The sequence below is a fragment of the Psittacula echo genome (assembly GCF_963264785.1).
Source record: "Psittacula echo genome assembly, chromosome: 1".
In the NCBI taxonomy this organism is placed as follows: domain Eukaryota; kingdom Metazoa; phylum Chordata; class Aves; order Psittaciformes; family Psittacidae; genus Psittacula; species Psittacula echo.
This window is the reverse complement of record NC_137735.1, coordinates 161,826,874-161,851,661: the sequence shown is the minus strand read 5'-3', so window position 1 is coordinate 161,851,661 and position 24,788 is coordinate 161,826,874. Positions and strand designations below refer to the sequence as shown.

The 24,788-nt window shown below is 45.0% G+C and overlaps 1 protein-coding gene across 2 annotated transcripts in view; it reads left to right on the top strand.

Moving 5' to 3' along the window:
- Positions 1-24,788, top strand: part of EXOC4 (exocyst complex component 4) — a 397,246-nt gene that overhangs the window by 66,312 nt on the left and 306,146 nt on the right. For both annotated transcript variants that reach the window (XM_080623156.1, XM_080623157.1), the window contains exon 7: positions 2,036-2,213. In XM_080623156.1, coding sequence (XP_080479282.1) covers positions 2,036-2,213 — 178 coding nt within the window. The remainder of the gene's footprint in view (positions 1-2,035; positions 2,214-24,788) is intronic.

Sequence of the window (24,788 nt, the reverse complement as noted above, 5' to 3'; positions counted from 1 at the left end):
CAGTTACTAAGATGTATTATGCCCCATCCCTGGCAGTGTTCAAGGCCAGGTTGGACACAGGGGCTTGGAGCAAGCTGCTCTAGTGGAAGGTGTCCCTGCCTGTGGCAGGGGGTTGGAGCTGGATGAGCTTTAAGGTCTCTTCCAACCCAAACCAGTCTGGGATTCTATGATTATGCAAAGCTTAATTGGGTTAGAATGGCTTTTCTGACACACTGGACCTTCCCATATTGAAAAGGTAATGCTGTTAATGTTCATAGCTGTCTCTCCTGGTGCTGTCTCTTGAGGTACAGCAGTATTAATGTCCCTGTGATTCTTATCACAGGATGGTTTGGGTTATGATAATGTAACTCCTAAACACATCTTTATTTTGCATATGCCATACATCTAGCCTCACTGTATCCTCCTAGACTTACCCAGTGGCTCTTTCTATTGAATCAAGGTGCTTTTCTGCTTAACCATTTGAGCTGTGTGGTTGTCAGCATTGGTAGGTGAATGGCCCATGTGAGATCCTCAGGAGATTGCTGTATAATGCTCTGCATGTATATCTTTATACATAAAATTGGAGTCTATGAATGAGACACAATAAGTTGATGGTGATTCAAACAATAGCCAGTTTCTGTCCTTTGCAGACTGGAAGTTCAGTCCAGGACTGCTCTAGGCTGAGGTAAGTGGTTTTAACCACAGCATCCTGTGAGGCCAGTCTTACTGTCTGGTGGTAACAGCAGCAAATGTGCAACAGCTTCTTAATTACTCCAGATAATCAACTGCTGCAGGAAGTGGGTGCTTGCAGATACTCAGCACTCTGAGATGAAATGGCTGAGGTGTGAACACACATCTCATTAGTGATGGTTAACTAACATAGGAGACTGAAGCGTGATGGTTAAGGAGTGGGTGCAACTCCAGTTCTGCTCTATATCTTCTGTCCTGCTCTGGGGATAGCAACTTGTGATGGGTAGACACAGCAAGCATGTGGTAACTCCTAAGCTGCTGCAGTTAAATGTGATGGAGCCTGTCTGTCAGAACTAGAAGTGCCTAACATATGGATTTGGGAAGTGTTATCCTCACATTTTGTTGGGGTTGCGTGTGTACTTGAATTGCTCATTAAACGGCAGTGAACTCCATCAGGATTTTTCCATTCTCACATAATAAAACCTGTTGAGTCATTGCTTTATCACAAGATATTCAGAAATTTGCAAAGGTCCATTAATAACAGTAATTGGGCAGTAAGGAAGCCATAGGAGCAGGTAAAGTATAGTGCATTGAGATGAGGTTATAGCTGTAGTACCTTCCATATAGTAGTAAAATCTTGATAACTGACACAGTTGATGAGGCTTTATGGTTTAGGTTTGTGATACTTCATGTTGTTTAAAACCTGCCATACTATTCATTTCATAATTCAGAATGAATATCTTGTATTCTATTTGTATAGGTAAGTCATAGAATCACAGAATGGTTTGGGTTGGAAAGGACCTTAAGATCATCCAGTTCCAGCCCCCTGCCATGGGCAGGGACACCTTCCACTAGAGCAGCTTGCTCCAAGCCCCTGTGTCCAACCTGGCCTTGAACACTGCCAGGGATGAGGCAGCCACAGCTTCTCTGGGCACCCTGGGCCAGCGCCTCAGCACCCTCACAGGGAAGAGCTTCTGCCTAAGAGCTCATCTCAGTCTCCCCTCTGGCAGGTTAAAGCCATTCCCCTTGGCCTGTCCCTACAGGCCCTTGTCCCAAGCCCCTTTCCAGGTTTCTTGCAGCCCCTTTAGGCACTGGAGCTGCTCTAAGGTCTCCCCTTCAGGAGCCTTCTCTTCTCCAGGCTGCCCCAGCCCAGCTCTCTCAGCCTGGCTCCAGAGCAGAGCTGCTCCAGCCCTCGCAGCATCTCCGTGGCCTCCTCTGGACTTGCTCCAACAGCTCCATGTCCCTCTTGTGATGGGTCCCAAGTCATAGTGTTCTGACTCCTGGCCTGCTTCTCTGGTGTGCTGCATGACCATGTCCCTGTGGTGTCTTCTGGAAACTGAGTCTTGGTTGTCTTGATGGTTCACAGGTTGCTGCTGGAACTGCTGGAGCTGCTCTTTGACAAGTTCAATGCTGTGGCTGCTGCACACTCTGTGGTGCTTGGGCACCTTCAGCAAACAGTGGCCTCTCCTTGCAGCCAGTACGATGGTGATATCAAGCTGTATGACATGGTTGATGTATGGGTGAAGATCCAAGATGTGTTGCAGGTAAGAATCCTTTGGGTGGTTACCTTTTCAGCTTTGACACAGCTTTTACAACCAGAATACCAGAGAATACCTGTCACACTCAAGTCAGCCATGTTGGAATTTGTCTTGATTTATGGTAAGCAGCCACATTCCTAACAGACTGTTAAACTCCGGTGAGCTTAAACATCAACAAAATATTTCTGTGGCTTCATCCTTATGGTGTATGGAAAGGTTGATCCCTTTTGCCTACCAGGTGATCTATCACAAGCTTTCATGCAGTGACAGTTTCGTTCAGCGTTACCATCTCATGCCTGTCTTATAAAGTGCCACAGCTCTAATCACTTGTCTTCTCTTGTCATTATGGCTTGGTTATAGTCAGCTGAGACACTTGCTCCCAGCATGTTTTCAGGGAATTCTTCTGTGATTCTTATTTTAAAGTGTAGGATATTAAAGCTGTACCTTGCTTAGGCTTTATTCTGGTACCATGCCTATCATGTGAACATCTGAGATTCTCACAAACAGCAGAGCATCTATCACATATTCTATTCTCTTATTCTTGCTGGGAGGCTGCACATGCACATTAGGGGATTTATTTATGTGAGAATTGCCTTTATAGTACACAGATGCAGACCTCACCCACTATTCGATAGAGGAGATGAAAGAAATGAACCTGGCTTTATTTACAAGAGGTGGCAAGATTTATGATGGTCATTCCACCTCTGGCCTTTTTTCGTGACAAATGCTCTCTGCCTTCTACTCTAACAGAGTTTTTCATTGTCTGGCTCTGGTCTATTTAGCTGTTGCTCTAAAGGCTTGTTTGACCCTGCAGTGATGCACACAGGGTTTTTGCTTACACAAATAAAGCCCACTGTGTGCATGGTGGGCATTTTGATACTGCTTGGACATGGTAAATGTAAGCTGTGGGCCTTTGATCACATCCACTGTCTGCTTACCTGCTTGTTTGTCTTTCTAGAGCAGTTATTATCTTTATTAAAGAAACCTTGAGCAGTTTTCTTCATTATAAAGATTTTCACGTCCATTCAACATTGTTCTTGCGAAACATTTGATGGGGAATGTCCAGCCAAAGGTTAATGGTGGGTTTTCTGAACAGAATAGTGGTGTAGAACTGAAGCTGTTTGGCCTCAAACGCTTGAAAGATTAAACTTGGTGACATGAGGAACAGGCTTGGCGTGTGGGACCTCCAGCCAGCTTAATGTCATCCATGATGTCTAGGAAAACATGAAGAGCTTTGAGTTCTGCACACTTTGCTCCAGGAGGACAAAGCTTTGGGAGTAAGATCATATCTAAAGTGAAGCTGAATAACATGGCTGGGAATTCCCCCTTAGTGAGAATTTGTGATGGTTTCAGTCCTCAGGAGGGGTGAAATTGGGAGTGAGTTATGGCTATTCCAAGCCAATGTTGATAAAGCTTCTGTATAGAAGCACGTGTGGATGTGCACATGGAGAAGAGTGAATGCGCTTTCTGTGTTGCGGAGAAAATACTTGGCCAAGCTTTCTGTAAACTGTGTGCCAGGAAAGGTACAACAACACAGTTGTACAGGTTTCATTGCTATTGCCCTGACAGCATGGGTGTCGGAGTCAGAAAAGCTTCCAAAGGAGCTTTTATAATGCAGCACTTTAAGATCGTAATCTCTTGCTGCTTTAAGGTGAGAGATGAGCATTGACATAGAAAGGAGGAGATCTTCCAGTTTCTTCAAATTTTGTGTTTTTTTTGTGTATTAGTTTCATTGGAGTGGACTAAAATAGGTTTTTTTTTACCTTACAGTGTAAGAAAAGCTTTGATCCCAAGGCTAGATTATTTTTATCCTCCTTTTCCCACTAAGGGTAATTTTTTGAGAGACCTTATGCTTGCAGCAGGGAGAGCAGAAAACTCAGTTTTTGAAGTGTTATTTAAATCATACCTGCGTTGGTAGAGGATGAAAACTTGGAAGGAAGTGGGTTTGTGGTGAGGTGCATCAGGGAAATGGTGCAATTCCATCAGATCCTAATGAATGAAGTTTATTTGTGATGTCAGAATGATTTGATGTCACTCTGCAATTCACATGTACATTGTGCATCTCAGCATGTGAAATGTGTTACAGCAAGGTTATCTCTTTGTAGCCATGTACAGAAGTGATAATCATAGAATCCCAGACTGGTTTGGGTTGGAAAGGACCTTAAGATCATCCAGTTGAGCCCCCTGCCACGCGCAGGGGCACCACACACTGGAGCAGCTTGCTCCAAGCCCCTGTGTCCAACCTGGCCTTGAACACTGCCAGGGATGGGGCAGGCACAGCTTCTCTGGGCATCCTGTGCCAGCGCCTCAGTGCCCTCATAGTAAATAATAATAATAATAATAACAAATAATGATAATAATAATGTGTACTTCTGATGTGCTGGAAAATTGTGTTCTTTGTGGGAAATGTGTAGCTGGATTTGAGAATGCTTCCTATTAACTGCACCAACCCTGTGGTGTAGCGTTAGATGAGTGGCACAGTGCTGTGCAGTGCTTCGATACTGAACATGCAGATCTTTAGATAGTTTTGACCTCTGAGAAGGGAAGAATGATCCTGAACCTGTCAGGAGGAAGACAGTGACCTTTTAGAGTCGGGTACTGGAGTGCTAGAAAAGAAGTAAGTCCTAAAATCAGTTTGTCAGACTGTTAGAGCAGCCTTGTTGAGGAAAACCCAGTTTAAAGCTATTCACTTGTACAGGAGCCAGCTCAGCCTGTGCTGGTTTTGCCGAACCAACAGGAGAGATTTGAAACTTGTTTCCATTTTAATGTGACATTTGGTGTGTGGAGCTCATTTAGCTCTGCAGGGGAGTTGTGGGTGGATATCCTTCTGAAGAGCCTCATTACTGTAGGACCAAGTGTTCTGCTGGGCAGAACTGTGTTACAACAGCACAGAGCAACGTTCTGACATCAGTACCTGCTTCAGGACAATGCAGTGAAGGAAGAAGGAGCTTTTCTGGCTCCATTCCAGCCCAAATGATGAAGGCTGTGCTGTATGAAAGGCAGTGTTGTACATGCTTTGGAAGAGGACAAAGTTTTGGGTGCAGCATAGTCTTTCTGTGCTGTTTTACTGGGTTAGGCCAGGTCAAATCTCTTTAAGGACTATTCTGTTGTATCAGTGTTGGGGTCCAACAGCTGGTGGGCATGCATAGTCAGTGTGAGGGTTCTTCCTTGCTGGTATCTACAGCACAGAAGCTTTAACAGTTCATTCATGGGTTTTTAGCCCTGTCTTTTGGTACCACGCTGAGCAAGAGGCATCTGTCCCTGCTCAATAATACCAGTGTTCATTCAGCTGCTTCAGAAATATCACCTCTCTAGTGATAGGATGATCACCCTGTCAGCTATGGTGTCTTCTGCTGCTGGAGAAAATGCAAAGGCATCTCCATGTGTGCTCAATATCCTGATATCATAGAATCAGACTGGTCTGGGTTGGAAGGGACCTTAAAGCTCATCCAGTTCCAACCCCTGCCACAGGCAGGGACACCTTTCACTAGAGCAGGTTGCTCCAAGCCCCTGTGTCCAACCTGGCCTTGAGCACTGCCAGGGATGGGGCAGGCACAGGGGCTGCCTCATTGGGGCACTGTTGCTGTTTGTCTCCAAGGAAGGGACTTTCTCTCCTTTTGCAGTGTTAGTATTTGTAGTTGATGGATCTCAGTTTTTAAGTGGCGTGTATCTGTTTTCTTGCCTCCGAGGGGAAAAATCATGTATATGCTCTGAGACATGTATCTTTAGCAGGCTGTCTGCTGGTCTGTCTGCTGAGAAGACACTGACAGTTACTACTTTCCTATTTTGGGGGCTTCTGCCTAATGCTTGTGTGTATTTTCCTAAACTGGTGTGATTTAGCAGCCTAAACATTGCTGAAACCATAAGGTAACTGGAGCAAGAGAGATCATAGCCTACTCTTTGCCCACACACTACTGTTCTGCTGCTGCAGAGCTGGAGATACCAGGAACTGTTGACTGAGAACCCTTTCTCTTTGCATGTGATGCTCCTCTGCCCAGAGGCTGTGACTTATCCTTTCTTACAGAGAGGAATGGCACTGGAGGGCAGGATTTGAGCAGGGAGATGGGAGTATTCTGCAGTACTCAGCCAGGTCTGATGGCCAGCAGCTTGAGTGATCTTGCAGCAAAGCTGGATTTGAAGTGTATTTCCTATGACATGCTTCTCTAGGAGGCTGCTTGAGCACTTGGAGATGCATTTCATTGCTCTGCTATTGTAAGCTGAGCCACTCTGTGGTTTTGTAAGTGAATTGATGGCAAAAAGCATTGGTCCTTAGGCAAATGGGTGAGCAGGGAGTGGAGTTCAGCAATCCAAGTACTCAGTTACTCAATGGAAAAGGTGTAGAGGGTTCAATTCCATGCCAGTCTATGCAGATCTCAGCCAGCTCTGCTCTGATCCCATTCCTTCTTCTGCAGCCTGGGATGTTTTCATTGCTCTGGCAGCAGTGCTCATTTTCCTGGCAGTCATCTCATCTGTGGCCAAGTGTTCTGGCTCTGTTTCCTGCTTGCTCAGGCCCTTGAACTGTGTCAGGGTTGACACAGGAGCAAGAGCGAATGCTCCGTGAAGAAGGGAAGTGAAGGGTTTATCCTGGGAACCGCTACTTTCATCTGCCAAAGCCGCTCTGCAGAGGAGCACCTCAAGGTACCTGCTCCTGCAAAACACGACGTAGTTTATGCTCTTGCCCTGGGTGGCTCAGCACAGCAATGAGAGCCATGCAAAACACTTACTAAAACACTTTGTGATGTTAGAGCAGGGTTAAGAACGATGTCCCGTCACGAGCTCTGAATCTCTCCACCGTCGTGATGCTGTCTGACTCTTCAGTTCCATAAGTGTCTTGCAACAGATGACCAAATCTCTCTTTGAACCTTTGCATTTAAAGGATGAATGAACTATTTGTGGCACACTTCATACTTGTAAAGTAAAATAAGATTCTTGGATGAGAGCTGGTAGTGTTAATATGCCATAAATAGAGGTTGAAATGTCAGAGCAATATATGAAATTGCTGTTGCATGTGGGAAGTTCACCAGGTAGTATTTTGAACCTAAATTAGTGTTATTTCTCAGACATTCAAGAGTTTTATGGTTGTCCTCAAAATAATGTGCCTGACAGTCTTTCTGTGCTTTTTTAATGGTCTTAAGTGTGTGGAACTGATGCCCTTGGACTCCTGACTGGTTTGTCATATTAATGCTTTTCTCTGGTTTAGCCATGAGGATGATGGCTGTGAAAGTCATTTGTCTGCAGCTATTGAAAAATGTAGTTTCAGTCAATCTTGGGTGCATGAAGGGAGGAGAGAGCATTCTGCTGCCCTGTATGCTGTAGTGATAGGACAAGGGGTGATGGATTCAAACTCAAACAGGAGGATTTAGGTTGAAAAGAAGGCTGAAGCTCTTCCCTGTGAGGGTGCTGAGGCGCTGGCCCAGGGTGCCCAGAGAAGCTGTGGCTGCCCCATCCCTGGCAGTGTTCAAGGCCAGGTTGGACACAGGGGCTTGGAGCAAGCTGCTCCAGTGGAAGGTGTCCCTGCCTGTGGCAGGGGTTGGAACTGGATGAGCTTTAAGGTCCCTTCCAACACAAACAAAGAACTTCTGCCTAAGAGCTCATCTCAGTCTCCCCTCTGGCAGGTTAAAGCCATTCCCCTTGGCCTGTCCCTACAGGCTCTTGTCCCAAGCCCCTCTCCAGGTTTCCTGCAGCCCCTTTAGGCACTGGAGCTGCTCTCAGGTCTCCCCTTCAGGAGCCTTCTCTTCTCCAGGCTGACCCAGCCCAGCTCTCTCAGCCTGGCTCCAGAGCAGAGCTGCTCCAGCCCTCGCAGCATCTCCATGGCCTCCTCTGCACTCGCTCCAACAGCTCCACATTCCTCTTGTGCTGCTGCCCCAGAGCTGGATCAGGACTGCAGAGGGGGTCTCCCCAGAGCACAGCAGAGGGGCAGGATCCCCTCCCTGAGCTGCTGCTCACGCTCTGGGGGTGCAGCCCAGCACAGTGGGGGGTTCTCAGCTGGGAGCACAAATTGTTTGGTTATGTTGAGGTTTTGAGCTTGTGAATTGGGGATGGTGAAATGATGTTGCTGAAGGTGAAAAATGTGTTAGTACAGAGAGGTTCTGTAGCGCTGGGATGTGTTATGCAGCTGGAAGGGCAAAGGATGAGACGGCAATGGCATACTGTCCTTTTAAAACAAATAATTGAAGTACAAATGGACAAAATCAATCTCTCTTCTCTTTAACTGGATGATTCTGGCTAGAGTGTGTTTAAAGCTAACTCAATTGCTTTGGTAGCAGGTACCTGGGAGAGGTCCAGAGCTGAGCTCGAATAGAATGTTGTTCTATTTCTTTCCCAAGAATGGCCCTTGTTGCCTGATCTGAGCTACATTAACATGGTGACATCGGAGGCGTTTGTATGAATGCTGTGTTAACAGCTTTTGTTTTGAGAGTCATTTTCTTCCCAAAGCTGTTGATCCATTCTATTTGATAAACACGAGCGCTTCTGCTAAAGTTCAAAGAGATAAAGCCCTGCATAGAAATGAATTGTTTGAAGAGTGTACAGTCACTTGTGCAGTTATTGCAGAAGAGGTCACTGAGCTTGTGTTTGGGAGAGTTTAAAGAAGATTAGCTCATTTAATGTGTGCAAGGAAAAAGTTACCCTCCTCTCTCCATGCTGTAGAGCTTCAAGATGCTCTGTACTGGAAGGGCTCTTCATTTCAGGTGGGTTCTTTTTAATCCCAGACTGGTTTGGGTTGAAGGGACCTCAAAGCTCATCCAGTTCCAACCCCTGCCACAGGCAGGGACACCTTCCACTAGAGCAGGTTGCTCCAAGCCCCTGTGTCCAACCTGGCCTTGAACACTGCCAGGGATGGGGCAGCCACAGCTTCTCTGGGCACCCTGGGCCAGCGCCTCAGCACCCTCACAGGGAAGAGCTTCTGCCTAAGAGCTCATCTCAGTCTCCCCTCTGGCAGGTTAAAGCCATTCCCCTTGGCCTGTCCCTGCAGGCCCTTGTCCCAAGCCCCTCTCCATGTTTCTTGTAGCCCCTTTAGGCACTGGAGCTGCTCTGAGGGCACTCCATCAGCTCTATGTGCCTCCTATGTTGTAGACCCCAGAAATGGACACAGTACTTGAAGTGGGGGTCTCCCCAGAGTGCAGTAGATAGGGAGAATCACCTCTGTTAGGATTAATAGTTGAGTACTAGATTAATAGTTGAGCATAGTTACCAAGTTATAAAGGGATTTTGGAGTTTATGCCCAAATATTCAAGTAGGTAAATGCATGGGAGTTAAAAGCATCCCCTTAGAATCTTCTGAAGCAGGAAGAAGGTGCACAAATTCTTTTAAAAGCCCTATCTGTAAATAATGTCAAAAAAATGCTTAGTGTGGTTCAGAAAGTTGAAGTCGGCTCTGAGGTGTTAGGCTGAAGAAAGAGGTTGGAAATGCAGAGTGAGGGAATGACATACTTTGATATTTGATATTTGGCACTTGGCCTGAAAGCTGTGCCTTTTGAAACCTGGGCCATTGTCAAATCCTTTCTAATATATACCACTTGAGAGCATTGTAGTTTTGCAACCTTTGTTCCAACAAGGCCACTTGGAAGCCTTTCTTTTGTGGGCTGAAAGTTTGCTGAGAAGCACTAAGGAGGATGTGAAGTGGCTGTCTCACCTAACGTGAAGTCTGTGTTTCAAACTGCCAACAAGAATATGGCTGTTCTAAATAAAGCCTGCAAAATTCCCAGCCAGTGAATTGCTTCTTACCCTTCATCTGTTGAAACTGTTAGTTAACGGGACTGATGGTAGAGGAAATGGGAACTTGGCTGCTGATATCATAGGATCATGGAATGGTTTGTGTTGGAAGGGACCTTGAAGCTCATTCAGCTCCAACCCCCTGCCACAGGCAGGGACACCTTCCACTAGAGCAGCTTGCTCCAAGCCCCTGTGTCCAGCCTGGCCTTGAACACTGCCAGGGATGGGGCAGCCACAGCTTCTCTGGGCACCCTGGGCCAGCGCCTCAGCACCCTCACAGGGAAGAGCTTCTGCCTTATATCTAACCCATACCTTCCTTATACCTTTCCTGATTAGGTTTGAACCCTTTCCGCCTTGTCCCATCACTATATATATGTGCATTATCTTTCACTTTAAGCATTTCCCTAGATTCTGGAGTAGTTTTGTTAGGTCTGATGTGCTTTTCTTTTTCTGGTTACTATCAGTGTCCACAGCACTTGATTCCTGCTGTCAGCCAGAATTAGGAGCAACTACAAGTAGTTCATGAGCATTTGTAGACATGTTTTATAGGACTATAAACCCGTGTCTCTTTTGATGTGCTGAGCTTATTCACACTTAGTCCCTCTGTGCCTGGCTTTAAAGGCAGCGAGTCGTACTCTTACTAGCATCATAAAAACACTGTGAACAGGAAAAGGCCAAATGCTCATCATGTCCTCACGGCAAGACGTCTCATCTGACAGCAGTGCAGGAGGGATTCATGCAGGCAAATTCCTGCTAATGTTAGAGACTAGCTGGAATCCAAAGGAAATGTTTGGAAACTGTTTTGCTTAAAAGCCTTTCGCTCCCGTGCTGTGTGCTTGCTGTGTTTGCCGTGTGTGACATTTACAACACTGAGAGGTGGAAGCTTTTTTTGCTTTCTCTAAAGTTTGCCAGCTCTTGCTTTTTTCTTCCCTGAGATTAAATCTCAACTTTGTTTTGGGGGTGGCTGTGGTTTTCAGGAGTCTTTTGTAACGTAGGAAACTATAGAAATGCATTAGGAAAAGTCCTTTCTTAAAGGATTCTCTTTCCATTCTCCTTTTCCTTGTTTTATTGCTCATAGACAGGCATTTTAGCAGGTGAGCTCTTTGCAGTGAACTCCTAGGACCGAGACCACATGCATCTAGCAGCTCAGCCCTGCTAAGATAGACTCTGTCATGATTGTATCTGTTACGCTCAGAATGGGCTGCAAGGATATTAATTACTTCTTTTCCTTCTCATTCATACTACAAGCCACGCTACTTGCCTCTTGTTGCCCTCTGGTCACACACATGCACCCTTTCACACCTCTGCCCCCATCTTTGTTCTTTCTTCCTCTTTCTTCATCACCACCACCACACTCTCAGCCCTCATCTAGGACCTGAACAAGAAGAGAAGGTGCAGTGTTTGTAGAGATGCATCTCTGAGGATCTCGTACTGTAGGTGGGACAACAGCAGCTCCTTACCAAGGCCAGGTTGGAGCAACCTGCTCTAGTGGAAAGTGGCCCTGTCCGTGGCAAGGGGTTGGAACTAAATGAGTGGAAGGTCCCTTCCAACCCAAACCATTCTCTGATCACTTGCAGAGGCAAATGCAAGTCTGTGCAGCTGCACTTGGAAGCTGTTGCTGCCACAGCTCTGGACACAAAGGCACCACTAGGAAATGTGTTGTGTATCACTAACAGAATACATAAAACATTTAGGGACATGTATTCACAGCATGCTTCCCATCATCAAAGTGACTATGTCATCTGATCTCACCAGGGTGAGGCCAGTCTGCATTTTACACATGGGGGACCAAGTGTTTGAGTGAAACAGAAAGGTTTGGAAGTATTTCTGTTACTTCTAGTGTGCCTGGTTTGATAGTGTAGAAGGAGGGAGTATATTCTGGGGTTTTTGTTGGTTTTAGTAAGAGTTTTTAAGATTTCTTTGTTTCTCTTGACATTGCGGATGCTCTGCACCACTTAGAATCAGAACATGAATACACAAATCACCCATCAAAACTTGGAGATGGCTGCAAGGGTGATCTGCAAGCTTTGATATTCTATTTATTTTATACTTTATCATGGTTGCCCTGACCAGCTGCCTTCTGAAGTGGTTTTATTTAGGAAGGCTGCAGATAGCTTTCAGTGATTTTTGAGTTCTGTATCATTGGGTTTCTATACGTGTGTCTCAACGGGTAGTGCCAACTCTGGTTGTAGATAACAAGGACTTGAACTGTGGTTCTCAAGGGTAGGTAAATGACCGGTGAGGCATTGTAAGAAAGTTTTTAAGCCCAGAATCACCCTTTTGTTATGTTTTCCTTTATTACTTTACATTCATTCTGTGGCTCAAGCAATTCCTGCTGCACCAGCTTTCGCCAAGTTCTACCCAAAGCACTCAGTTGCAAGAGACTTTTCTCTGTCTATATATATATAGTGCAAATATGTATGTACAAACCACCAGCAAGTGGCTGATGATTCACTGGTGATCTTTGGACTGAGAGAGGCTGAAGAGCTTGAAGCCTGTGTTCTTTGCAGGAAATGACAAACTCCCAACTCTCACTGAGAACAAACAACCCTTCTCCACCCCCAAATCCTTCTGTTCCTGCTCAGCGGTGTTCTGGTAATGGCCTCCTAAGTCAGAATTTTGTGACATCTAAACATGAATCTGAAAACATAGGAATCAAAATCCCTATTGACTTGTCAGGAATGAACTTGGGTGAAGCAGCTTTCTCTGCATTGGGATCTGAAATGGAAAATGTGAATTGCGCTTCATACCTCTGTTCTGTCTTGCTTGCTTGGTGAGAAGTGCTGATGTGGTGTGCTTCAGCAATGCCCGTATGACACAGACAGGCTTGGAAATGGGATGGTTTTTATTTCTCCATTAGAAATGTTCTGATTTCATTCGTTGTTTAACTGAACCAAAATGACACTTTCAAAAATCTTTAACTAACATAATTTAATTTTGCTTTATGTAGTTAATCTAGTTTTACTTTTTGTTGTTTTTATATGCTCTGGAGGCTTACAAATCACAGAAGCCCAGACTGGTTTGTGTTGGAAGGAGCCTTAAAGCTCATCCGGTTCCAACCCCCTGCCACAGGCAGGGACACCTTCCCCTAGAGCAGGTTGCTCCGAGCCCCTGTGTCCAACCTGGCCTTGAACACTGCCAGGGATGGGGCAGCCACAGCTTCTCTGGGCACCCTGTGCCAGCGCCTCAGCACCCTCACAGGGAAGAGCTTCTGCCTAAGAGCTCATCTCAGTCTCCCCTCTGGCAGGTTAGGGGAGAGGGTCTCCCCTCTCCCCTTGGCTTGTCCCTACAGGCCCTTGTCCAAAGCCCCTCTCCAGGTTTCCTGCAGCCCCTTTAGGCACTGGAGCTGCTCTAAGGTCTCCCCTTCAGGAGCCTTCTCTTCTCCAGGCTGACCCAGCCCAGCTCTCTCAGCCTGGCTCCAGAGCAGAGCTGCTCCAGCCCTCGCAGCATCTCCATGGCCTCCTCTGCACTTGCTCCAGCAGCTCCACGTCCCTCTTGTGCTGCTGCCCCAGAGCTGGATCAGGACTGCAGAGGGGGTCTCCCCAGAGTGCAGCAGAGGGGGAGCCCCCTCTACCTGCTGCTCACACTCCTGTTCTTCGAACATGTGTCTTCAGCCCAGCCCTATATATATAACTTCAAATATGGCTCTGTTGACGACCCACTTGAATAACAGGGAAGACCCGTATCTATCAGAATACAGAATATACGTGCAATAATATCAGCTCTGTTTATTCTAGAATCGACTTGTTCATTGTTGCTTGTAAGCAAATGACTGGAAAAGACTGTGTCCATGCTAGGAACCATTTTCACCTGAGAAAAGGGGGAGATGAGGGAATTAGTTAATTAAATGTGGCCTGTATGCAGTCATTCTACTCTTCGTGTGTAATTAAAAAGCCTTGTAAAGCCCTTTGGGGTCTTCATTTATTGGGGAAGGCCTAAGAAAAGTGTGAATTTGGGTGTACTTTGGGTGAAGCTGTGAGCTGGAAACTGATTAAAATACTAATCAAATGTGTTGCATTGTTAATTCATTCTTTCCAGTCATAAAAGCTGGACTCCCTCTGCTTTGCGTTTGCTTGACAAAGCATCAAAGAGCAGCTCTAGGAGAGGAGAATGAAAAATAGACGTGTGCTGAGCTGTGGTTTTTGAGTGATGTGGTTCTGGTGCTTTGATTTACTGCAGTGTTGCCTTTTGCTTTTAGTATTGCACTGCTGTGTAATGTCACCAAATGCTTTTTACCATGGTTTTTGTGTGAAATGTTGTTTCCCAAAGGTTTTCTGGTGGAAAACTTGGTGAGGGTACCCACTCTTCCCAATGTAGTAGTGGCTGAGGGGCTCTGGAAAGTGCTATAAAAGTAAGCCTGAAACTGTGCCCAACTCTGCTTGTTTTCCTGTAGTTTTTGCTGAGCCATCCTGCGTATTTCAGTGATGGATGTGGTTTTCTGAAGCAGCCAAAGGCATTTAGGATCTAGCTCCCATGGCAATCCAGTGGGAATGGGGCAGCTAATTACTTTAGATCCCTTTGAAAATCCCACATCTAATTTTGCATTATAATAAGGTGATTTTAAGGAGGGGTGAGCCTCCAACAAAAATAACACTTTGTGTAACTTTTTCTCTGTTTTAGTAGACAGGGGAGCTGCTTTGCTTTACTGATGGCTGCATCTCTTGTGTTGAACCTCCTTTGGAAGAGGCTTGGAGCAGGAGATGGGATGGAAAGATGGAGGACAAAGTGCTGGTCTCTTTGTCAAGGGCTGACCTATGGCCTTGTGCAATCCCCGAGATGCAAATGTGACCAGGAATGTTGTCTGCCACTTGGTAGATTCATTCCAATTGCACAAAGGTTAATTATGTCATTAATTCTCTCTCCTAGGCTTAAGCAGTTGGAAGATGCTGCATATGACAGGGAGAGTAAGGCAAAGCAGTTACACCTCCCAGTGGGTCGGTAAATAAATAAATCAGAGTGGTCCCTTAAGTATAATATCAAGAATCTTTCCCTTTTTACTCACAAAGGACAGTGCTATAAACCAGTAGATTTACACATGATGAGCTAGGACACAATAAAAGGGTGATCTCACTTTATTACAGTGATTTGGTGCTATATTCCCTTGCTATTTAACCAGTGCATCACATGCCCTGTTAGAAAAGCTGTGTTTCCCAGCCCCGTTACCTGCCAGAGTGATAAATGGTGCCTTTGAATTGTTCTCTCACTCTAACCTCTCGTGATAATTTGCCTTATTTCACAATGGTGTCGTTCCTTTAGAGCACATCTTGGGCCTAATGTGGACAAATTAAGACATTACCAAAGATGTGTGGACGTGACTGGAGTGGTGGAGAGTGTTCTGAAAGCTTCTGTAATCTCTCAGTGGAAGTGATGCTCGTATCTCCCTGTTAATATGCACAGATCCTTGCGTTTGAGTAGAGATTAAAGCCAGTGATGTCCTTCAGTTTGTCTGCAGTGGGGTATCAAACACAGTTCAACTACGGCAGTTCCAGCCATGGAAAGCAATAGTGTGGGTGTGTGTTTGTATCTGTATGTTCTTAAAACGACGTTGTTTGTAGCTCTTTAGTATTGTGTAAGACAAGCAGTTGTAGGGATTGTTTTTCAGTTTTGCTCCATTTTCACTCTAGAAGCTTCAGCTTCCTTCTGTGTTGTGACTGCAGTTGGATAACCTTTTGTACAGGATGTGTTTTCTTTCCAGTGGGACTAATTTTTAGATGCCCTATTTCTGAGGCATCACTTTTTCATGTCCTTTTTCATGTTCTTTTCCAGCATCCATTCAGTGCTTAACATCTTCTGCTTCGGCAATCAGAAAATACATGGTTGATCATCGTAGAATGGTTTGGGTTGAAGGGACCTTAAAGCTCATCCAGTTCCAACCGCTGCCACAGGCAGGGACACCTTCCCCTAGAGCAGGTTGCTCCAAGCCCCTGTGTCCAACCTGGCCTTGAACACTGCCAGGGATGGGGCAGCCACAGCTTCTCTGGGCACCCTGTGCCAGCGCCTCAGCACCCTCACAGGGAAGAGCTTCTGCCTAAGAGCTCATCTCAGTCTCCCCTCTGGCAGGTTAAAGCCATTCCCCTTGGCCTGTCCCTACAGGCCCTTGTCCCAAAGCCCCTCTCCAGGCTTCCTGTAGCCCCTTTAGGCACTGGAGCTGCTCTAAGGTCTCCCCTTCAGGAGCCTTCTCTTCTCCAGGCTGACCCAGCCCAGCTCTCTCAGCCTGGCTCCAGAGCAGAGCTGCTCCAGGCCTCGCAGCATCTCCATGGCCTCCTCTGGATTTGCTTCAGCAGCTCCACATCCTTCCTGCACTTTTGTTTTCACACTCAGGAATCCAGAACAAAACAAGGATTGCAGGGGATGGGACACTTGTATCAAGAGTAAGTTGTGGAAATAATTTTTGGAGCATGGTTATGTTTTTATTCTGCTTTTGGTGTGTGGATAGGCCAAGGCCTTGGAAAACTGCATTGTATTCTAAATTTGAACATCCAATTTAGGTTTGTAGTGGGAAGTGCTATTGGAGGACCGCGAATTCCATCACTAACTTGATGCATGGTGTGGTTCAAGCCAGGATTGGCAATACCAGCAAGTTATAATAAAAGTTATAATAATAAATAAGTTATATATAATAATAATAATATAATATATAATATATAATACAATATAATATATACAATATAATATATAATAATATATAATAATAAATAAGTTATTCCTTAAAGTAGAACCACAATTCTCTTTATACTTACACTAATTATTAATTTGTGATTTTCAAATCTTAGTATCTCAGAGTGATTGGGAAGGATGAATCAAGCCTCTGCATCTGTGTGCAACAGGTACTTTAATGCGTCTGAATATGTAGATCAGAAGATATGATTTGTAGAAGTCTGGCTTCCCTTAATGGCAACCTGTGTGAGGTTACGGGTGGTATCAAGCAGGTTAGTGCTTGGTCCTTACATTCCCAAATCCCCCTTTCCTTTCTTAGCAGTGATTCTGTCAGCATCGTGTTCTTTGGTTTAATATTCTTCAGAGGCTGAGATGGAGAAACCTTCTTTGTTGCTTGTGTTTCATATCTCTTGCTATGCCTGTGTATTCCCTTCACTTTATCTCTCCTGTGCTTTCTGAAAACTAGCTAGATGTTAATCTGAATTCTTGCATTGACAGGCTTAAATGCAGCCCGTAGTCAAACACCAGGAAAGCAAAATGATTTCCTCATTCTCACAGTCCACCTAAAGAGTTATTGACACTCTCTGCAAAGTCACTGGAATGAAAATCCAAACATCAAACACCCGAGTGAAGGGATTCTGCAGGTGCAGATGAGAATGAGATTATGAGATTTATCTCCAAGGTCACAAAGATGTGTTCTGCCTTTTGAGAAGTCTTTATTGTGATGTTGAGTGGGCTCATTGTGTGCTGTAACTGGTGCTATACCTCTCTTCTGTGTTTAGCAAGAGCCTTGTATTGTCTGGTAGCACCTTTTTAAGGCCAAAGGTTCAGGTTGAAGGTTTTGTTAAACATTCTTTTCTGTTGCATTTAGCTTTGCTGTGAGCTCTATAATTAACGATCTCCCTAAAGATCAAGTTAAAGGTTCACGTATATGGTATAGGAACAGTTTCCTGCATATGTTATAATAGCTCTTCATGGTCTGTGTAGGTAGGGATGTGTTCTTTTGGATGTATAATGTTGTGCTGTGTTAATGATCCTGACATATTTTGGCTTCATTCTGAAAGGATGTGTGGAAGGAGTGGGGATCCTTTAAACACCTCACCCTGGCAGCCCTTTCAGAGTTGGATCTCAGTGTCTATGCTACAGGGATAAGTGCTGGAGAACAAGAATACTCTAGTGAGTAATACCTTAAGGGTGTAGCAATAGAAGTAAGTTTAGGGGAAATGTATCAATTTGGGTTTTTTTCTGGCTACGGAACAGATTAGTACATGGCTTTTGTAGCCTCAACTGAAGACAGAGCGGTACCTTTAATGAGGAAAAAACCCACACAAGCTCAGTTTTCAAAGTATCTAAAAGTAAAGATGCATCAAATGGCCCCTATGACACCAGCTGCTTTCCGGCACAAAGATTCCAGGGCAGCTTCAGGTATTGGTCAGTCTGTTTGCTCAATATAATCCCAATATATGAATACTCAACTCCTGTATCTGCATCCCAGGCTGCTGCACAGACATAATGTAGAGCTTGGGGTAGACTGCTGAAGCTATGTGCAAGCATGTGCGTGTTTGGCAAGGGAAAAACAAGGGAGTGGGTGATATGTAAGTGGTTTTTTTGTGCTTTTACTCTCAGAATAACCTCTTTAGTGCTGAATGGTTTAATCAGATGCATATATATATAGAGAGAGTACTGTTTGCAACTCCTCCAGCTCAATGCAGCAGTAATGTAATAGTACTACTATTATAATTCCAATCTGGTGAAACCCTCCCTAGTGGAATGAGAATGGAGAAGCAAACTTTTTCCAAAAGATGATGGAAAATGTTTGCTATCTTGTGGACAAAAAAATCTTTTGAAGGGTTCTTCTACTTCTTTGCTTTCCGGTTCCTTTCCGTATTGAACAGGGCTCTTTCACACCCTAAGCTTTCCTGTCATCATGCATTCATAGCAGCCTTCCAGTCTCTGAAGGGGGCCTACAAGGATGCTAGAGAGGGGCTCTTCATCAGGGACTGTAGCGATAGAACAAGGGGTGATGGGTTCAAACTGAAACAGGGGAGATTTAGGCTGGAGATAAGGAAGAAGTTCTTTACTGTGAGGGTGCTGAGGCGCTGGCACAGGGTGCCCAGAGAAGCTGGGGCTGCCCCATCCCTGGCAGTGTTCAAGGCCAGGTTGGACAGGGCCTTGGATGAGATGGGTTAGGGTGAGCCATCCCTGCCTATGGGAACTAGATGATCTTAAGGTCCTTTCCAACCCTAACTATTCTATGATCCATGCATTGCAGACACTGAAAACATCTTTATCTTTTCACTGTAGTCCTGGTTAAGGTATTGGGAAGGTAAAACTTCTTGAAGGTGTGTAGAGTATTTAAAATACCTTTAAAAACACAGAATTGGAGCTCAGTTTGTATGCCATTGTCTGCTTGGAAAGGCTCGACATGGGTTTAAAGGAGCTGCAGTCGACCCTTATGATGCTCTGATGATAGTTGCAGGGATTGTTGCCTCTTTTGAGCTTCAAAATGCCAAATTCAGGTTGTTTTGGGGCATTGTATCTGTGTAGCAGTAGGGGAGGAATAAAAAAGCAATGGCTAGCCTATCCAAGGGGAAAGATTGATCATTTTGGGGTGAATGGGAACATTCGTAGACATAATTGAGTTTGTAGTTGTCCTGTTTTGCCTAATTCAACATTGTGATAGTTACGTTAAAATATGGTCAGTCCCAGCAGCTCAGTAAGATCCTGATGGTAGTGGTATTTATGCACCTGCTTAATTTGGCTTTACAAGTGAGGGCCAGCACGCCTGCCTGTGAGAGTTTACAGCAATGATGTGCTGGCTCCGCAGAATAAAGCTGACTTGGTGTGTTCTTAATGAATCTGAAATGATTCCCACCAAGTATTTGCTGAACCTCAGCTTATTTTTGCAATCTTGAAAATGGTTCATTAAGTGATGGGAGCCTGACCATCCCTTCGGAGAGAAGAGCTTAACTCCAAATTACAGTTCCTCTGAAACAGAGCTGACTTGCTCATTTTCAAGTAGCCCCACGTAGTTGCATTTGTTTTAAAGGAGTCTTTGGGTTTAGAATGGTAGAATCCCAGATGAGTTTGGGTCGGAAAGGACCTTAAGAGGTTGTTCAGTGTTGTTTAGCTCATTTCTTTATTTCGCCAATCCTATTTTCCCTAAACTTACTGTTCTGGTTCTTCCTTACTGCAGCATTACTGTCTGGAACACTTCCTATTGACTTTCTGTGCTGGTGATGATTTCCTCTTGTGCACACAGTAGTGAGGAGCTGCAAATGAGCTGGTCAGAGAAGATTTGGTGCTTCCTAAGATCTAGAGAACCATTTAAAATCTTTTTGGTAACCTAGTAGGAAGAGGTTTGATATTCTTGGTTAGTGAATTCTTTAAGGTCACTTTGCGTATCACTGCCTCTTTGCTTTCAGCACAGCATGAAAAGCTGGTTTGGTTTTGCTTAGGAAGAAGAATTCTGCTGAATTCAAGGTAACATTCCATTTTGGGAGCCCTCTGCAAACCATTTACTGAAACAACAACAGCAAAAGAGTCAATTTAGCCACTGTCTGCTCAGTAAGTATCTTCCTGTACAGACTCTAAGGGAAAAGGAATGTATTGAGGTTGAAGGGAGAGTTCTTTGCAGATACTGACCTGCAAGTTCCGGGTTGCAGAGATAAGTGATTAATCCATGCACCATAATCTCTCAGAATTTGAATGGTTTCTTGTTTAACATTTCATTCCTAGGTTAGAATTAATAGTTTAGAAATGAATCTGTTACTCTCTGGTGTTTGTACTGATACAGCAGCAGTTGGGAACAGGCTTTGAGGATGCTGCTGGATTTCTGTTGGTCTGAGATTTGCATGTATGGGGAGATCAGTGTTGTCAGTGAGGTCTTGATCTACAGTGTGCTGAGTGCTTTGGCCCTAATCCAGAAAAGCAATTAGATTTAGGGTGTGATTGGGACCATTCACATAGTTCATGTGTGTGTGCACTTAAGTGCTTTGCTGGCTTACGGCCAGACTGCCCAGCACCTTGCAGGAGGAAGACAATATCTGTAAAATATACTGCAGTAGAACCTTTTCCATGGAATAATGTAGTCCCAGAGTGGTCTGTGTTGAAGGGACCTTAAAGCTCATCCAGTTCCATCCCCCTGCCACGGGCAGGGACATCTTCCACTAGAGCAGGTTGCTCCAAGCCCCTGTGTCCAACCTGGCCTTGAACACTGCCAGGGATGGGGCAGCCACAGCTTCTCTGGGCACCCTGTGCCAGCGCCTCAGCACCCTCACAGTAAAGAACTTCTTCCTTATCTCCAACCTGAACTTCCTCTGTTTCAGTTTGAACCCATTCTCCCTTGTCCTATCCCTGCAGTCACTGATGAGAAGTCCCTCTTGTAGGTCCTCTTCATATAGGAAGAGAAGCACCCAGGCTGATCTATAGTAACAAGTAAAGTAAGTACTCAAATGGAAGAATATTGTGGAAGAAGTAGAAAAGTTTGTGGCTTTCTGTTTTGGTGTCTTATTTTTCTTCAATACAGTGAGATTCTCCATACTAGTTGGCTCTTCCCCCAAAAAGGGAAGGCCTTTTGAGCCCACAGTTTAGTCAGCATCCATGCCATTGATGTTTAAGGCATTTCAGGAGTACTTGGCTTAAAAAGCTCCCTTGGAGCATAGTCAGTTGGATTAAATTGGAACATTTTGCAGAGAACTTGCTACATAATGTGAGTAGCAGCTAAAGAAGGCATGAAGCATCTTCTTTCTAATACCATCCAAGACAACTCAGTTACCTGACAGATTAAGGACACTGAGTAAAGGGTATTTTTTGTGTATTATTTTATAGAGAGCACAAGTGTGGGGTTTTTCTTAGAGAAAAAGATGAGTAATGGACCATTTCAGCATGCAGAAACGTGTCATCTTAAAGATAGTAGGGCAGTGACAAGGAAAACACTGAATTCTAACATTTTCTCTCTATCTTTACAAATGAAACTGTCTAAAGCATGTGATGGCTCCTCAGTCAGAGATGGGAGAATGGGAGATTATGTGGCTGCATCTCGTTGTTGCGGTGATTCAAAAGGGTCTTTTTTCTTACCCATCTGAAAATTGGGTGGTGATAGATGTCAAATATTTGTCTTGAGTGGGAAAGTCAATATTTGCGATCTAACTGTGCCCATCGGGGAGCAAATCACTTGCAAACAACAACAGTACTGCAGTGAAATGACACCGGAATTAAAGCTGAAGCAGCCAAATGAAAAACGGATCCCAAATCAAGTGAAAACCCCAAGTTAAATAAAAACGAGGTGGTTGGATTCCCTTGCGAGGAAGCAAACCAAATGATAGAGCGTGTTCGGCAAAGGTGGCGGAATGACAAATGTCAGTGGGAATCTGGAAAGCTGTTTGCAGACTGTGCAGGGAAGACAGACTTTTAGTAGGAGGTGGAGGAACATGCCTTTATTTAAAGAATTCCTCTGTCTAGTGACATAAAAATGCAGAGCATAAGGATCATATATAGGGGCAAAATACTACACTGTGAAAACGGAGGTGTATTTATTAGTTTGTGGATTAAGGTGTGCAAGTGGAGAGGAATTCTTTAATTCACTGAGATCGGAGACCAGCACTTAGGAAAATAGTGGTGGCTGCCACCCTCCATTCCTGATGGTCCTGTTGGGTAAGTGAAAGAGTTGATGAACACCTTGTCCTTGACTGCTTCTTGTAACGGCCGGTTCAAGAGCCCACAGGAGGAGGGAAGTGATTTTTAGGTTAAATCTTGGATTGCTGTTGGACGTAATGTACCGTGGCTGGTTCAAAAGGAGCAATTTGAGCTGCCTCCTACTAGTGCCTACAGTATAATTATGTTAAACAGCCCCAGGAGCAGCCCGAGTATCAAATAATAAAATGGATAGAAAAGGAGAGGAAATAAAAGCTAAATTACCAAGTCCTAAACAGGCAAAGGAAGCAGAACTCTTCCTTGGCTGCTAGTTTCCGTTTGTCCAGTGTTGGAATTCTGCTCCTTTGAAGAGGGATGCAAATGGCAAACACAGAACCAGGCTGCCAAGGTTGGAGGTGTGTTTATTTGCTGTAAATAACTCACAAGCTCTAGGAAAGCCAATAAACTGAAACATTTTTAGAGGAGGCAGTAGGAGGGAAGTGATGATGAACCGTTGTGGGGTTTAGGGATCAGATACATTTGATGGAAATTTAGACTGTTAAAAGCAAGACACCTGCAGAAGACACTGTGGTTTTGTTGAATTGTACAAGATTATGTGTTAAAAAAGGGAAACATTATGGGAAAGCTAAAGGATTTCTTTGAAACCAGTCTTTAGTTTGAGAGTGTAGGCAAGGAAGCTACCCAGAAACTCTTCTGATAATAAAGACATAGAGGCAGCGCTGAAAACTTTAGAAGGAACATTAAAATGAATTCAGTTTTACAGACAGTGTCTTCCCCCTGTGCTGGGCGCTGGTAAGGCCACATCTCTAATCCTGTCTTCAGTTCTGGGCCCCTCACTACAAGAGAGACCTTGAGGTGCTGGAACGGGGCCAGAGAAGGGCAACGGAGCTGGTGCAGGGCCTGGAGCACAGTGTGATGGGGAAGGGCTGAGGGACCTGGGGGGTTCAGTCTGGAGAAGAGAAGGCTCAGGGGGGACCTGATGGCTCCCTACAACTGCCTGAGAGGAGGATGGAGCCAGGAGGGGCTGGGCTCTGCTCCCAAGGAACAAGGGATGGGACAAGAGGAACCGGCCTCAAGCTGCACCAGGGCAGGTTTAGATGGAGCTGAGGAACAATTCCTTCCCCAAAGGGTGCTCAGGCATTGGCACAGGCTGCCCAGGGCAGGGCTGCAGTCACCGTCCCTGCAAGTGTTCACACACCGTGGAGACGAGGCCTCAGTGCCATGGGTTAGTGGTGGCCTTGGCAGTGCTGGGAATGGTTGGACTGGATGAGCTTAAAGGGCTTTTCCAGCCTGGTTGATTCTGTGATTCTCTGATTCCATAACTGAGGCTTGGAGCTTCTGACATAGAACTGTCAGAAGGCTTTTTTAGGAAGAAGTATGAAGCACTGAGTTACCAGGAAAGATGGGCGGCCTCCCCTTAGACTCCAGCTGACAATTGGAGGAGAAGCAGTAATGTCTTACGTACATGTATCAAAGAAGCCACAAATTATATCAGTAGGGGAAAATTAGCTTTTGTGAGTGGGATTTTTCTGGTTGTTGTGTGCTGGTTTGGTTTTTAACAGTTCATTCTGCACTTGCAAAGGACAGACAACTTCGAACACATCAAAGTAGCTAGCTGTTGAAATGGTTTTTTCTTTTTTGATGGGTATTATGTCTTAATTGATTAAAAAACTGACCGCAGACATAAAGCAACAACCAGTGAAAAATCATCTTCTCTCCTTTCTGATAGCTTAACTCTGTTTCTCTGATGACCCTCATGGTGGTTATCAGGCTTGTTAGTGGTCTTCGAAGAGGTCTACGTAGAAAGACAGCAGATTTTGACACCTGCAACAAAATCTCTTGAGTTATTCGGGACATGAAAGGACTGATGAATCATAGAATCATAGAATGGTTTAGGTTGGAAAGGACCTTAGATCCTTAAGAGGATCATTACTGGGAATGACCTCACCATGGGAGACACTTCGGACAGAGCTTACGTTTTGTGATACACATAGAATCCCAGCCTGGTTTGTGTTGGAAGGGATAGAATCATAGAATCATGGAATAGTTAGGGTTGGAAAGGACCCTAAGATCATCCAGTTCCAACCCCCTGCCATGGGCAGGGACACCTCACACTAAACCATGCCACCCAAGGCCTCATCCAACCTGGCCTTGAACACCGCCAGGGATGGAGCATTCACAGCTTCCCTGGGCAACCCATTCCAGTGCCTCACCACCCTCTCAGTAAAGAATTTCTTCCTTAGATCCAATCTAAACTTCCCCTGTTTCAGTTTGAACCCGTTACCCCTTGTCCTGTCACTACAGTCCCTGATGAAGAGTCCCTCCCCAGCATCCTTGTAGGCCCCCTTCAGACACTGGAAGCTGCTCTGAGGTCTCCACGCAGCCTTCTCTTCTCCAGGCTGAACAGCCCCAACTTTCTCAGCCTGTCTTCATACAGGAGGTGCTCCAGTCCCCTGATCATCCTCATGGCCTCCTCTGGACTTGTTCCAACAGTTCCATGTCCTTTTTATGTTGAGGACACCAGAACTGCACACAATGCTCCAAGTGAGGTCTCACG